The sequence below is a fragment of the Eleutherodactylus coqui genome, chromosome 12, assembly GCF_035609145.1.
Source record: "Eleutherodactylus coqui strain aEleCoq1 chromosome 12, aEleCoq1.hap1, whole genome shotgun sequence".
Taxonomy (NCBI): Eukaryota; Metazoa; Chordata; class Amphibia; order Anura; family Eleutherodactylidae; genus Eleutherodactylus; species Eleutherodactylus coqui.
In genome coordinates, this window is record NC_089848.1 from 85,954,024 (window position 1) to 85,971,654 (window position 17,631).

General features: G+C 41.9%; 1 protein-coding gene across 5 annotated transcripts in view; it reads left to right on the plus strand.

Moving 5' to 3' along the window:
• Positions 1-17,631, plus strand: part of DYNC1I1 (dynein cytoplasmic 1 intermediate chain 1) — a 379,676-nt gene that overhangs the window by 43,460 nt on the left and 318,585 nt on the right. For 3 of the 5 annotated variants that reach the window (XM_066584515.1, XM_066584520.1, XM_066584516.1), the window contains 2 exons: positions 5,921-5,980; positions 8,122-8,237. In XM_066584515.1, coding sequence (XP_066440612.1) covers positions 5,921-5,980; positions 8,122-8,237 — 176 coding nt within the window. The remainder of the gene's footprint in view (positions 1-5,920; positions 5,981-8,121; positions 8,238-17,631) is intronic. The other 2 variants (XM_066584517.1, XM_066584518.1) reach the window with 1 other exon arrangement.

Genomic DNA, 17,631 nt, shown 5'->3' on the forward strand with positions numbered 1-17,631 from the left:
CACGGACGCCACCAACACATCAGACCAAAATGTAATTAATGTCCGCAGGCAATTATTATAGCAACAGAATGCAAGGGGATGGGAACGCTATCCGTAACCAACTATCATGTGGCAGACTCTGCCTAGAAGTGGAGCGATCGCCCCAATAAGGAGGGCCCCCACTCAGGAACCTAGGTGGTCTAGTCTGACCCTAACACACGATAGGGAAGATGTATAATGCAGATGGAAAGAGCAATGTATACATCCCAGTATAAGGCAGAAGAGAATAAACCCACACAGAATAAACAACCACAGGTACTTAGCTGATAGGAGTCCACTGCCTCACCAAACACCTTAGACAGGACAATAACCGACACCCATGAGAGGTGGGTCTAGAATAAATACACTTCCATTGCAGCTGATTGGCCACCTAGGGAAACCGCCTCCCGGTCGGCCAATTAGTCCATACACCACAGGAGATGTTGTAGGAAGGTTGTGAGCCCACTAAGAGATTTCCCACAGATGACACCTCAGAAGCCTTCTGCAGTGACAGGAAGAATGTAGATTCATACTGTGAAATATTACTAAAGGTGAAATGACCCTTTAGAGTGAATTTCCATCGTGTAGCATCCTGTCATGTTACGTTCTAAATTTAGTGGTGATAACTTTCTTAATATATCTTTATCGGGGTCGGAGATTTAATTTTCTGGTACAGCGCTCCAAATACTTTGCATAGACATAAACATTAAACATAACATTCTTTCCCCCTACAGCTGCCACTAGGGGGAGTTGAGGAGCTTACTGTATACTGTGTTACTATTGAATTCAGTTTATAATCCATATACAGGAACTTCCTATTACACTTCAGGGTCTGATCACAATGAGGAGCCAGAAATGTAATAGGAGGCATCGTTCCCATTGATTTCAATGGGAGCAAAGTCTTTCTATTACACTTCTGGCTTTTACCACCCATGCAGAAGACGCGCTCTGCTGCACTAACAGGAGACCAGGGGATCAGCTAATCAGCAGGGATCCCGAGAAGCGGACCCCCACGATCAACTATTGATGACCTATCCTGGGAAGAGGACATCAATAGTAAATGCCTGGTATACCCCTTTAACAAAACATCAGTTCATCATTTTATATAGCTTTTAAGAGATATGTATCTCTACTACGGATGAGCGAGCATACTCGTTAAGGACAAATACTCGAGCGAGTATCGTCCTTTTCGAGTATCTGCCTGCTCGTCCGCAAAGATTTGGGTGCCGGCGGGGGTGAGAGAGGCAGATCTCCCCCCTTTCCCCCCTTGCACTCCCCGGCTGCCCCCCCCCCCCCTCCCCGGCACCAGAATCTTTGCGGACGAGCAGGCAGATACTCGCAAAGTACGATACTCGCTCGAGTATTTGTCCTTAATGAGTATGCTCACTCATCTCTGATCTCTACCCTTCATCTGGCTTGTATTTATGATTGATTAAGTTCCGCACATACTTTAGAGACACTTTACAAAAATGTAGCTTTATTTATCATGAACTTAGTTATGTAATTGTGAATCCTCCAATCACATCCAAAGCAGCATTTTACATTCATTAGGTTTCCTGTCCTCGAGCTACAGAATCCAGAATCTCTCAATAGTGGGTTTGAGAGATCCCACTCCACTGCATTGTGGGAGATGTAATGTCTGCAACAGACTGTGCAGTAGTCTAATGTGGCAAGTAAAATACAGGATACTCAATAATATGTTTTTTATATGTTCATCTGTTAGGCTTTATGCCCACGGACGGACCGGGATATGCCCACGGATTTCTGCGTTTTTAAACGCAAGTGCACGTGAGCAATCGCGTAATTCCGCCACAGAAATCCTGAGGTCTCCATTAATACTATATTAATGGAGACCTTCCGCAGCGGAAAAATGCATTGCATTAGAAGATGCCGCGATTTTTTTCCCGTGCAGAGATCCGCGGCAGAATCACACATGTGAGCATTAAGCTATTAGATTGAGCTAATAGTAGCGGAATTCCGCTACGGATTTACGCCGCGGCATTAGCCCTTAGGGTGAACACCCACTTTAGCGCTGCGATATCGATGCATTTTTTTAACGCGATTATCAATGAGACTTTCTCATTTTAAAAACTATCACAAGTTGGTGCTTTGCAATTTTTGTAAAATGCCTTTTTAACCCTTTCCAATCCAATTTGTATTCTGGTTTTCCCAGGGGGCTTACTCTTTTTCTGCTGTTATACAACGGCGCTATATGCTGGCTAAAGCCAGTACTGCATGAGGTAACACGTTGGATAGGCTCAGACAGCAGAAAGGCTGGCAATATACAGCAAGAGAACCCCAACGGACGTTTTTCAACATCGAAGCTGTACAACCTTAACCCTTTGCAATCCAATTTTGGATTCAGGGTTTCCTAGGGGGATTTCTCTTTCTCCCATTATACAATGGCGCCATCTGCTGGTTAGAGTCAGTACTGCGGTATGGGACATGCTAGAGAGGCCCCCGGCAGCAGAGCGACCAGTAATCTACAGTAAGAATACCCTGCCAGACGTCTTCCGACATCAGAGCTGTACAGCCTTCAATCAGAATGTCTTTAGACGTCAGACGGTGGATTGGAAAGGGTTAAGTCATAATGTCTTTAGACCTCAGACAGTGGTTTGGAAACGGTTAACATTAGAAAGTCCCATTGACAATTGCGTTAAAAAACACACAAGTTGGTGTTCACCCTTAAGCTAAGCATTCCATAATGGAGATTTGTAATTTAAAGGGGTTGTCTCATTAGACTCATTCTCGCCATAAAAGGTGTGTATGGGAGACAACATGTATACCTTCTGCTCAGACCTCCCCTCTATAAGTCAAAGCAGAGAGCCGATAGCAAGCAGTGGCAAGGCAGATTTATCGAGTGAGGCGGTAGTGCCTTTAAAGGAGATGTCCCGCGCCGAAACGGGTTTTTTTTTTTTTAAACCCCCCCCCCGTTCGGCGCGAGACAACCCCGATGCAGGGGTTAAAAAACCCACCCGCACAGCGCTTACCTGAATCCCGGCGGTCCGGCGTCTTCATACTCACCTGCTGAAGATGGCCGCCGGGATCCTCCGTCTTCGTGGACCGCAGCTCTTCTGTGCGGTCCACTGCCGATTCCAGCCTCCTGATTGGCTGGAATCGGCACGTGACGGGGCGGAGCTACACGGAGCCGCTCTCTGGCACGAGCGGCTCCATAGAAGACTACAGAAGACCCGGACTGCGCAAGCGCGGCTAATTTGGCCATCGGAGGCCGAAAATTAGTCGGCACCATGGAGACGAGGACGCTAGCAACGGAGCAGGTAAGTATAAAACTTTTTATAACTTCTGTATGGCTCATAATTAATGCACAATGTATATTACAAAGTGCATTATTATGGCCATACAGAAGTGTATAACCCCACTTGCTGCCTCGGGACATCTCCTTTAAGCAGTTTACATATGAGAGATCACATTAGCATATATTTTGTAATTCTGTATATTCTGGCTATACTTGTGATGCAACCCTTTTCTCAATATGTTGTGCCTTTCATCAGTTTGCATGACATTATTAATACACACCTATGATAATGCTGAGCTGCAGATTTTATATTCTGTATAACATTAAATATATCTTTCATGTAAAATGAATCTCCCTTTATTAGTAAGACATTCATTGCAGAAAGTAAAGAGCAATGACAATTTTCTGCTCTGCCTAACATTAATCATGGGAAGTTGTCAAGGACTGGGTCCAGGTAAACGTAAGTCCCTACCTACTTGCCCCCGTAGGCTAGGCCCTAGGGCGACAACTGGGCTACAGTCCCTAGGCTAGCTAGGGATGCAGGGCAGGAGTCAGACTTACAGACAGATAAGGGTCACAAACAACACACAAGGCAGGTCAGTACTATCCGGTTCGGCAATGGGAGAGAACACAGTACAAAGGGTCAGGTGAAGGCGGGTTCAAAGCAAGTGGGTCAAAGCATGGAGTCAAAAACAGGAAACGCGGGTGCAGTTGAAGACCAAACAAACAGTGGCACTGCAGGAAGGAAACTGAACATTTAAATGCTATCAGAACTTCTGCCCCAGCAGCTGATTGGGCCAGGAGCCTGACAGCAACAGGAGTCAATCACAGGGCACTGGGAAAACGGCTCCCAGCACCAGCTGGATAGGTGGGGACGTAGGAAGAGCACCTGGCTGTCATGCAAATGGGGATGCGGCGCGGGCGACGCCCGTGTTGTCCCTGATGACCCGGCGGCATACAGGACTGCAGCGGCCCGGGGAGGTCACCAACACTGGGGCTCCCCTGCCCCAGCAGCCAGGTTGACAGGACCGGAGACCCCAAGAACCGCCGAACCAGACAGTAATACTGTATATGAAGTCTGACGATACATGCATATGCATTGGTGGGTCAAGAATATAAAAACTATAATACTGCCCCCTATATACAAGAATATAACTACTATAATACTGCCCCCTATGTACAAGAATATAACTACTATAATACTGCCCCCTATGTATAAGAATATAACTATTATAATGCTGGCCCCTATGTACAAGAATATAACTACTATAATACTTCTCCTATGTACAAGAATATAACTACTTTAATACTGCCCCATATGTACAAGAATAAAACTACTAGAATACTGCCTCCTAGGTACAAGAATGCAACTAATATATTAGTGCTCGATATGTAGAAGAAAATAACTACGATAATACAGCCCCATATGTACAAGAATATAACTACGATAATACTGGCTCCAATGAACAAGATAATACTGGCTGTTATGAGTTACTACAATACTGCTCCCTATATAGAAGAATATAACTACTATAATACTGCCTCCTATGTAAAAGAATATAACTACTATAATACTGCTCCCTATGTACAAGAATATAACTACTATAATACTGCCCGCTATGTACGAGAATATAACTATTATAATACTGCTCCCTATGTACAAAAATATAACTACTATAATACCACTTCCTATGTACCAAAATAAAACTGCTATAATACTTCCCCTATTTGCAAGAATATAACTACTATAGTAGTGCCTCCTATGTACAAGAATGTAACTACTATAATACTACCCCTATGTACAAGAATATAACTACTATAATACTACCCCTATACACAAAAATATAACTACTATAATACTGCTCCTATGTACAAGAATAAACCTACTATAATACTGCCCCCTATGTATGAGAATATAACTACTATAATACTGCCTCCTATGTTCAAGAACATAACCACTATAATACTGCCCCTATGCACAAGAGTATAACTACTATAACATTGCCCTCTGTGTACAAGAATATAATTACAATAATACTGCTCCTGTTTACAAGAATATAGCTACTATAATACTGCCTCCTATGTACAGGAATATAACTACTATAATACTGCCCCTATGTACAGGAATATAACTACTATAATACTGCCCCCTATATACAAGAATATAATTACTATAATACTGCCTCCTATGTACAAGAATATAACTACTATAATACTGCCCCCGATGTACAAGAATATAACTACTACAATACTGCTCCCTATGTACAAGAATATAACTACTATAATACTGCCCCCTATGTACAAGAATATAACTACTATAATACTGCCCCTATGTACAAGAATATAACTACTATAATAGTGCCCCTATGTACAAGAATATAACTACTATAATACTGCCTCCTATGTACAAGAATATAACTACTATAATACTGCCCCTATGTATCTGAGTGAGTGTGTTTTTTGCATGACGCAGTTTCTGTTTTTATTCTCTCCTGGGTGTTGCATGGTATTGCTGTATGTCTCCACATTTCCCCCATCACATGACCAGTATTTGCATGCTGCTGTATTAATATCCTTTTTATTAAATTGTTATTATAGTCTTTGTGTTTTGTTTTCACCTTCATCTACTCTTTTGGACATATACAGGACCCTGCAGTGGGACACTGACCCTTCCGTATTGCAGCTCCATTCAGAGTCTGAACTCGGGTATGTTCTAGTTTTTATGGTAGAGATTAGAGTAAAGAATGTTATAAAACAAGATAAAGGGAGAGTAAGGAATCTATTCCCATGAAGATTGTTTAAACTGAAGCTCTACCTTTGATTATGTTAGTATTTGGAAACAGTCAATAAGCTGCTGTTGACAGATCTGGTATTTTTATTATGTGTCTGTATTCAATAATGGTCTCTAATGTGTTCGATGGCAGCTCAACTTTCCCAAACAGATGATGTCGGGAGAAAGAGGGATTGGGGGTTTTGAATTTCAACATCTGACCTTTTTGTTCCCCAGGAGATAAGTTGCTTCCAGAGCTGTCTGGCTGCAGCTTACCTCCCTGAAGACACAAATGTTTGACTGAGTTGAACGTTGATGTGTTTGGGAGAGTCAGGGAAATAGTTGCTGATGCTGAACCAACAGTTGCTGAATGTGTGTGGGCTTCTTAATTAACCCTTTATATACCCTAAAGCCCCCTTTACATAAGCACACGGGTATTTGCGCACTCCTCGGCGGAGCATATTTGCAGACTGAACACGGTTTTTCTGCGCGCGCATCAGCGTATCTTACTGGAGTAATTCTGCCCGCAAGGCATGTTCATTTGTGCGCTGCAAACAAAGATGCACCAATTGAAATGGCTAATTAGTTTGAGCGACAAATTGACGGGTTCAAACGGATCCAGGGACTTAACTATAGGGGATGCGGTTGTACCATGGCCCAGGAGCCTTAAGGGGCCCATAAGGCCACTTTTCTCCATACAGGGAGCCCAGTACTATGAATAAAGCATATTAGTTGGGGGCCCTGTTACAGGTTTTGCACGGGGGCCCAGAAGCTTCAAGTTACGCCGTTGAACGGATCCTTAGTTTGGTGTAAAGATGAACAGAGCAGAATTTGTCAATTAAAACATATAGGTTCTATCAGTGTATTGTGCCAGCTTGGACTACCTTTTTCCAAAACTATGCATTGGTACCACTTTCTAAACAAACAGCAGTTCAAAAGGGGTGCTGCATATTACCAATGGGGTCTGATGGCTCTGTAGCATATTTCAGCTCCTTGGCTCCGGAAAGTAGTGGTGGTCCAATCTCTCAGACTCCACCCTTGTAATCTATTACAGCTCAGCTAGGCTTGACTTTTGAAGCAAATCTGCCAAATTGTACATGCCGCTACCATATATCTGCAGGCAACATGTTATAGAGAGGAGGAGCTGAGCAGATTGCTATATAGTTTCTGGAAAGACATTCAGTAAAACTTGTAATTTATTGATTTAAATTCCTATTTGCTTAAGGCCTCCTGCACACGACAGGGTTGGAACCAGCATGCAGGATCCTGCAGCAGAATCCGACCCTGCGCCCAGTTGATGACCCTGCGTACCTGTCCGGAATCTTCTGAATCTGTACTGCAAATGGTCCGGCTGGTGCGCCGGTGCATATGCACAATATAGAACCTGCTGTGTCGCCGCTAGGCGATGATGCAGATCCCACAAACTTTCCGCAATGATGATTGCGAAAGGGCGGCAGGTTGGACGGCGCCATCTGCTAGCTAGAGCCAGTTCTGTGGTACGGGATATGCTGGAGAGGCCCCCTGACAACAGAGCGTCCAGTAATATACAGTAAGAAGACCATGCCGGACGTCTTGCGACATTGAAGCTGTACAGCCTTCAATCAGAATGTCTTCAGACGTCAGACAGTGGATTGGAAAGGGTTAATATTTTGTCTCCATGGCAAGGTATTTGTCTGGGTGTTTGTCTGACTAGACAGATAACGTCTCTGGACATCAATATAAACCCTGTTTAGATATATAGTGGAGCTAAAAGTTTGGAAATGGTCATAACTCATTGTGTTACCACAATACTATTTACATGGGACGGCACAAAAAACTACTCAGTTAACTATGGTAGATGATGTGCAGACAAGAGCCTGAATTAAATGACACATTCAGCTCTGCTGCATATGTAAGTTAACGACCTTCGCAGTCAGTTTTCATTACTATGCCAGCAGGCCTCTAATGAGACTTGGTAGATTTATCATCTCGTAGACTTCGGTCTCTCACCAGCACTGACAACTTCCATCCCATTTCCATCCCTCGATACATTGATTATACTGGCTGCATACAATTATTATGGTTTTTTTTTTCCCAGACGGAGAATGATTAAACTTGGAGTCTCAAAGATCACCCAAGTGGATTTCTTGCCTCGTGAAGTTGTGTCATATTCAAAGGAGACACAGACACCGGTGAACGCGCATCAGACTGAAGGTGACTTTACTGCTATCATTTCTTGAAGATGTCTCATCACTTGTCTGTAGAAAACTGCTACGGTATTTAAGGGGAAGCTATACTGCATCAAGATGCTCTCAATGCTCAACATATACAGAAGTGATAATGTGGGGATAGACGGTAGAGACACTGCGGGTATAGATGGTAAGAATACTGGGAGAACACAGAGAGACACTGGAGGACAGATGGTAGAGACACTGGTGAGATAGTATATATACTGGGAGGATAGTCCATAGAGACACTAAGGAGATGACAAACATAGTGGGAGGATAGAGCAGAGACACCAAACAATAGATAATAGAGATACTGGGGTGCTAGATAGTAGAAATACTGGGAGAACAGACAGAAGCACTGGAAGACAGATGGTAGAGACACTGGGAAAATAGAACAGCTACTGGGAGGATAGACCAGAGACACCAGATAATAGACAGTAGAGACACTGGGAGTATAGATGATAGAAATACTGGGAGAACACACAGAGACACTGGAGGACAGATGGTAGAGACACTGGTGAGATAGTATATATACTGGGAGGATAGTCCATAGAGACACTAAGGAGATGACAAACATAGTGGGAGGATAGAGCAGAGACACCAAACAATAGATAATAGAGATACTGGGGTGCTAGATAGTAGAAATACTAGGAGAACAGGCAGAGACACTGGAGGACAAATGGTAGAGACACTGGGAAAATAGAACAGCTACTGGGAGGATAGACCAGAGACACCAGATAATAGACAGTAGAGACACTGGGGGTATAGATGGTAGAAATACTGGGAGAACACACAGACACTGGAGGACAGATGGTAGAGACACTGATGAGATAGTATATATACTGGGAGGATAGTCCGTAGAGACACTAAGGAGATGGCAAACATAGTAGGAAGATAGAGCAGAGACACCAAACAATAGATAATAGAGATACTGGGGTGCTAGATAGTAGAAATACTGGGAGAACAGACAGAAGCACTGGAGGACAGATGGTAGAGACACTGGGAAAATAGAACAGCTACTGGGAGGATAGACCAGAGACACCAGATAATAGACAGTAGAGACACTGGGGGTATAGATGGTAGAAATACTGGGAGAACACACAGACACTGGAGGACAGATGGTAGAGACACTGATGAGATAGTATATATACTAGGAGGATAGTCAGTAGAGACACTAAGGAGATGGCAAACATAGTGGGAGGATAGAGCAGAGACACCAAACAATAGATAATAGAGATACTGGGGTGCTAGATAGTAGAAATACTGGGAGAACAGGCAGAGACACTGGAGGACAGATGGTAGAGACACTGGGAAAATAGAACAGCTACTGGGAGGATAATTCAGAGTCGGGATGCTGCTTGCATTTAAGATTTCCTGCTTTATTAATAAAATGTGTATGGAGAACGAGTTTGGTTTTAGAAAAACCTTGTTTACCACTTTTTCTAAAACCGAAACGCATTCTTCATACTTGTGAGATGCACATTTTATTAATAAAGCAGGAAATCTGAAATGCAAGCAGCATCCCGACTCTGAATTTTACTTGTACAAGGAAGCCAAGGAAACCGGTGGCTAATCAAGTCTTGCAAGATACGCCTGCAGAGAGGTACAGGGAGCAGAAACCAGCCAAGGTGGGACTGATATTTTTTTCTTAAACTTTACTGGGAGGATAGTCAGTAGAGACTCTAAGGAGATAGTAAACATAGTGGGAAGATAGACTAGAGATACCAGACGATAGACAGTAGAAGTACTGGGAGAACAGACAGAGGCACTAGAGGACAGATGGTAGAGACACTGGGAAAATAAACCTGCTACTGGGAGGATAGTCAGTACAGACACTAAGGAGATAGTAAACATAGTGGGAGGATAGAGCAGAGACACCAAACAATAGATAGTAGAGATACTGAGGGTATAGATGGTAGAAATACTGGGAGAACAGACAGACACTGGAGAATGGATAGTAGAGACACTGGTGTGATAGTACAGCTACTGGGAGGATAGTCAGTAGAGACACTAAGGAGATAGTAAACATAGTGGAAAGATAGACCAGAGTCACCAGACAATAGACAGTAGAGATACTGGGAGGATAGATGGTAGAGATGTGGGGAGGACAGATAGACAGTAGAGATGCAGCAAGTATGGAATATAATGCCATATATGGAAAGACTTCCATAGACATTAGAGAAGCTGGGAAGCTAGGCAGTAGAGGTACTGAGGGGATAGATAGTAAAGCCACTGAAAAAATAGACAATGTAGAGAGTAATGGTGATAGACAGTAGAGATACTGTGAGGATAGACATTTGAGATGCTGGGAGAATAGACAGTAGAGACTGGCAGATAGGCAGCTCAGACACTGGCAGGGTGGACAGTACGGACAATTGTAGAATAGACAGCAGAAACACTGGAAGATAGTGCAGATCCTATGAGGATAGACCGTAGAGATACTGGGATGATGGACAGTAAAGACATGAAGGATAGTACAGATAATAGACCGTAGAGGTACTGTGGGGATAGACAGTAGAGACACTGAAAGGATAGACAGTAGAGACACTGGGAGGATAGACAGTAGAGACACTGGGAGGATAGACAGTGGGGACACTGGGAGGATAGTACAGATACTAGACCGTAGAGATACTGGGGGGATAGACATTAGAGACACTGGATGATAGTACAGATACTGAATGGATAAACAGAAATAGTGGAGGGAAAGTCAGTAGACCTACTGGGAGGATAGACAATGGAGGCACTGGATGATAGTACAGACACTACTGAGGTAGACTATAGAGATACTGGGAGCAAAGAGAATAGAGATACTGGTGGATACACAGCTTAGGCACTGGCAGGATAGACAGTGGAGACACTGGGAGAATAGACTGTAGAGATGCTGAGAGTAAGACAGTCAATCGGAGGACAAATAGTAGACACACTGGATGATAGTACAGATACTGGGAGGATAGACAGTAGAGACACTGCATATTACTACAGACACTGGAGGGATATACAGTAGTAATAGTGGAGGATGGTCAGTAGAAATGCTGGGAGGTTAGATAATAGAGACACTAATGGATAGACAGCACAGACATTGGCAAGATAGACAGCACAGACATTGGGAGGATAGACAGTAGAGACACTGGGAGGATAGACAGTAGAGACACTGGGAGGATAGACAGTAGAGACACTGGGAGGATAGACAGTAGAGATACTGGGAGGATAGACAGTAGAGATACTGGGAGGATAGACAGTAGAGATACTGGGAGGATAGACAGTGGGGACACTGGGAGGATAGACAGTAGAAATACTGGGAGGATAGACAGTGGGGACACTGGTGAAATAGCCAGTAAATAGATGGGTGGTGATAGACAGGTGCGATACTGAGGCTGGGGTAGACAGCAGAAGAAATTGAGGATAGCCATACATGAAAGACACTGGAAAGGGTAAATAACAGAAGAACTAGGTTAGATGGACACACCAGGAGGGGGTAGAAATTTTAGGGAGTCTCTATGTTTGTCGGTCTCTCCTCTTTAGGACTCATTCATATGATCTTAAATATGCTGTATATTACACGCACATAGATTCGAAATGGTTCGTTCACTTGAACATATTCATGTTCATGCGAACACATGAAAAAATATGCGTCATCTCCCATCTTTGTGCGTATCACGTACTGTGGAAGCGCAATGAAATCAACGAGCATGCGTAAATACACACAAAATATGCAATAAACCTATGTATTGGCTGCATATTTACACACTTAATCAATTGTATTTCATGCGTTCTATTATATGCACATAAATTCACTGCGCACGTACACGAGGAAAAAGACTGCCGATAAGCAGAAGAAAGCAAGGCAAGAGTTTTGGCCCATGAATATGCCATTCGCCGCGTGCCTTTCCGTTGCGGCCGGCTCTCCCATAGAGAGGAGCAAGACCGCAACAGAAAAAAAAAGGACATGCTGCGTCCCGGGAATCCATGCCACAGCGCCAGCTTATGCCGGTTTTGCCGTGACAGATCGTCCGCCCCGTGTTGACGAGATTTTTGGCAAATCTCGTCCACATAGCTGGCTAACCCCGGGATTGGTGGCCGCAGGCGGATCTGCAGCAGCAAAATTCCGCGGCAAATTGGCCCTGTGTGAACCCAGCCTAAGCCTGGCTTTTCAGTACTTTCCAATTAATTTGTTGCATATATTTAGTATATTAACTTTCTGTGCGTTGTACGGCGCCCCTTTCTGTTGAATATATACAATATTGTATCCTTTATGTGAACACATAGTTTTCATATTACCATGCCTAGTATGATACAGATTTTTGGCATTGATTGTTCCCCTGGAGTTCGTTCTGCATTTATTATGCCCGTCATTAATAATATAGTGTAATGCACTTACTTTATATTTGCAGCTGATAAATTATGCCGTGATGCAGGTTGCGATCTCCGCTTGTGATGTCAGGTTAAAGTGATAATTGAATTAGGAGGAATGTAGTAATGGAAACGCTGACCCTGACTTTATTTTCTTTACATTGCTGCATTTCTGACACATTTCAAACTCCACCTGCAGGTGGCAGCAACTCTCCTAACAACACAGATAAACTGCGCTACGTAATAGGACTATACAAAGCAATGCATGCTGCACAACGGAGGGGCTTATCCACACGGCCATTGCTGTAGCCGATAATTTGGACGTAAAAAAGTCAAACGGCGCACGGATGCCGTCTCTTTGCTAGCCTATTTTCTCATAGGCCCAACCCTGCAAGCCCTATTCTTGTAAAAACAGACGAGAATAGGACTGCTAGTGATATTTTTTCACACAACTGTGTAAATAGCATATTGGCTACTATGGTTCCTTCTGTTACCCATGAAATATACGGACAGCACACGGACTGAAATGGGCCCTTAGTGTACAGTAACTATAACTTCAGGGCCAAACTAAATGTGCAGAATGTCCTACAATGTCGTATCGACCTTTCTTATCAAGTATTTCTACCTTTTTTACTTTCCACTACATTTCTGTGTGTGCATGCACTATTTATTCTTCACCAAATTGGTAGCATGAAGGGATGGGATCACTCTGCTGCTTTCTTTGCCATTACTTTTGGTACTGTTGCTGCTTCCCTTACTTCCCATAAGTGTGAATACATCAGAAGCGTGACCGCAAATAGAAGACGCTAGACAATGTTAGCATCCATGGCATAATACATAGTACATAGGAAGCAGTATTATAGTACGGTAGTTATATTCTTGTACATAGAGGCAGTATTATAGTAGTTATATTCTTGTACATAGGGGGGCCGTATTATAGTAGTTCTATTCTTGTACATAGGAGGCAGTATTATAGTAGTTATATTCTTGTACATAGAGGCAGTATTATAGTAGTTATATTCTTGTACATAGAGGCAGTATTATAGCAGTTATATTCTTGTACATAGGAGGCAGTATTATAGTAGTTATATTCTTGTACATAGGGAGCAGTATTATAGTAGTTATATTCTTGTACATAGGAGCAGTATTATAGTAGTTATATTCTTGTACATAGGGGGCAGTATTATAGCAGTTATATTCTTGTACATAGGGGGGCAGTATTATAGTAGTTATATTCTTGTACATAGGAGGCAGTATTATAGTAGTTATATTCTTGTACATAGAGGCAGTATTATAGTAGTTATATTCTTGTACATAGGAGGCAGTATTATAGTAGTTATATTCTTGTACATAGTGGGCAGTACTATAGTAGTTATATTCTTGTACATAGGGGGCAGTATTATAGTAGTTATATTCTTGTACATAGAGGCAGTATTATAGCAGTTATATTCTTGTACATAGGGGGCAGTATTATAGTAGTTATATTCTTGTACATAGGAGGCAGTATTATAGTAGTTATATTCTTGTACATAGAGGCAGTATTATAGTAGTTATATTCTTGTACATAGGGGGGCAGTATTATAGTAGTTATATTCTTGTACATAGGGGCAGTATTATAGTAGTTATATTCTTGTACATAGAGGCAGTATTATAGCAGTTATATTCTTGTACATAGGGGGGCAGTATTATAGTAGTTATATTCTTGTACATAGGGGCAGTATTATAGTAGTTATATTCTTGTACATAGGGCGCAGTATTATAGTATTTATATTCTTGTACATAGGGGGGCAGTATTATAGTAATTATATTCTTGTACATAGGGGCAGTATTATAGTAGTTATATTCTTGTACATAGAGGCGGTATTGTAGTAGTTATATTCTTGTACATAGGAGGCAGTATTATAGTAGTTATATTCTTGTACATAGGGACAGTATTATAGTAGTTATATTCTTGTATATAGGGGGCAGTACTATAGTAGTTATATTCTTGTACATAGGAGCAGTATTATAGTAGTTATATTCTTGTACATAGAGGCGGTATTGTAGTAGTTATATTCTTGTACCTAGGAGCAGTATTATAGTAGTTATATTCTTGTACATAGGGACAGTATTATAGTAGTTATATTCTTGTACATAGGGGTAGTATTATAGTAGTTATATTCTTGTACATAGGGAGAAGTATTATAGTAGTTATATTCTTGTACATATGAGGCAGTATTATAGTAGTTATATTCTTGTACATAGGGAGGCAGTATTATAGTAGTTATATTCTTGTACATAGGGGGCAGTACTATAGTAGTTATATTCTTGTACATAGGGACAGTATTATAGTAGTTATATTCTTGTACATAGGGGTCAGTATTATAGTAGTTATATTCTTGTACATAGGGGCAGTATTATAGTAGTTATATTCTTGTACATAGAGGCGGTATTGTAGTAGTTATATTCTTGTACCTAGGAGCAGTATTATAGTAGTTATATTCTTGTACATAGGGACAGTATTATAGTAGTTATATTCTTGTACATAGGGGGCAGTACTATAGTAGTTATATTCTTGTACATAGGGGTAGTATTATAGTAGTTATATTCTTGTACATAGGCGTAGTATTATAGTAGTTATATTCTTGTACATAGGGAGCAGTATTATAGTAGTTATATTCTTGTACATAGGGAGGCAGTATTATAGTAGTTATATTCTTGTACATAGGGAGGCAGTATTATAGTAGTTATATTCTTGTACGTACGGGTAGTATTATAGTAGTTATATTCTTGTACATAGGAGCAGTACTATAGTAGTTATATTCTTGTACATAGAGGTAGTAGTATAGCAGTTATATTCTTGTACATAAGGGGCAGTATTATAGTAGTTATATTCTTGTACATAGGAGGCAGTACTATAGTAGTTATATTCTTGTACATAGGAGGCAGTATTATAGTAGTTATATTCTTGTACATAGGGGGCAGTATTATAGTAGTTATATTCTTGTACATAGGAGGCAGTACTATAGTAGTTATATTCTTGTACGTAGGGGTAGTATTATAGTACGGTAGTTATATTCTTTTACATATGAGGCAGTATAATAATAGCTATGTTCTTCTACATGGGGCAGTGGAAAGTAAAAGTTATACTCTTTTATTTCCTGCTACAGCCCTGTGAGTATCTCTGTCTATGTACAGTATTGCAGATTAGTTTAACATTGCACTTCCATATGGTTAAGGAACAAAGTCAATAGTATTGTCATAAAGTAGGATTTCTCCTCCCAGCAGTCTGAGACTTACCACATGGCGACACATCCTTCTCTGAAATCCACCACAGGATTCTGTCCACTGACCTGAGACTTGGCTGCGGCTGTGTGCCATGTGACTGGGAACCTTTCTGTTGGAGTAATTGATGTGTCTTTATTCCATGCACTTCCTGAAATCTGAACAGAATTAAAATTGCTGTTTCTATTTCGGAGACTCATGTGCCGCTCCGTCTCCTCGTGCAGCGCTTTGATTGGAACTCCTTCAGCTATATTTGGTGCCCACAATACAGATTTATTCCTCCCCTATAACGCTGGATTCACATTAGCGTATGCGCATTTACACCTGCGCTTGCGATGCATTTTTGATGAATGGGTGTTGCGTATTTGTGTGTTTTTTTTTTTATTGTACTTTTTGCGTGAACAAAACTACACGCACCGATGCTGTCAGCCATTGAAATGGGCAATTACTTTTAATGAGTTCAATATTAGAGATGAGCGAGCGTACTCGGCCACGCCCCTTTTTCGCCCAAGCGCCGCGATTTTCGAGTACTTCCGTACTCGGGCGAAAAGATTCGGCGGGCGCCGTGGGTGAGTGGGGGGTTGCAGCGGGGAGTGGGGGGGGGGAGAGAAAGAGGGCTCCCCCCTGTTCCCCACTGCTACCCCCCGCTCCGCTACGCCTCCCCTGCCCTCCGGCGCCCCCCGAGTCTTTTCACCCGAGTACGGAAGTACTCGAAAATCGCGGTGCTCGATCGAGTAATTACTCGAAACGAGTAGGTTCGCTCATCTCTATTCAATATGCTTTTTTTCCCCCGCACAAATGCGCAGAAAAATAGAGCATGCTGCATATTTTTTGTGCAACCGGAATGCACACGCAAAATACGTGTATGTGAACTATAGAATCGTATAGGTCTGCCTAAAGGCTGCAGATTTCATGGCAGGGGCAAGTGACACAGAAACTAGGATATGATCTTCCAATGAAAAAATGCAAGGCAGCATCCGGTTAAAATATATGCATACTAGATGGATTCTTTATTAAGCTTCATTTCAAGCTTGACAAAGACCCTGTGGCTGTCGGGTCGAAACGTTGCCGCTGTTGTAGTGTGCAATGAAGAATCCATCTAGTATGGATATATTTTAACCGCATTTACGGATGCTGCCTTGCATATTTTCATTGGAAGATTATTGAGCTTGGATCAAAAGTCCTGATCTATTTGCTCGGCGTGCATCACAAGATACCTCCCCCGTATGGGTGATTTGGGAGTGCTGCCGGGACTACTGCATTAAAAGAAACTGGGATATGATGTGGACACCAGGCTTATAAATAGATAGATAGATAGATAGATAGATAGATATGAGATAGATAGATAGATAGATAGATAGATAGATAGATATGAGATAGATAGATAGATAGATAGATAGATAGATATGAGATAGATAGATATGAGATAGATAGACAGATAGACAGATAGATAGATATGAGATAGATATGAGATAGATAGATATTTGATAGATAGATAGATAGAATATTTTAATTATAATAATGAACTTGGAGAGTGAAATAGCAATAGAAGGTTTTGTCTCTTGCAGGAAGTTAGGCGATTACTCTGGAAACATTAGACAACCTAACTGGCTCTAACTAAAAGTAGGAAGCTTTTGGCTGGATTCCCACGGGTCGGAAATCCCGTGGAAATCTTGCGGCTTGGCCGCACTGAAAAGCCGCGAGATTTCTGTAAGATAAGCACAGCTTCAAAACCCGTGGCATTTTGCAGCGGCTTTTGGAGCAGT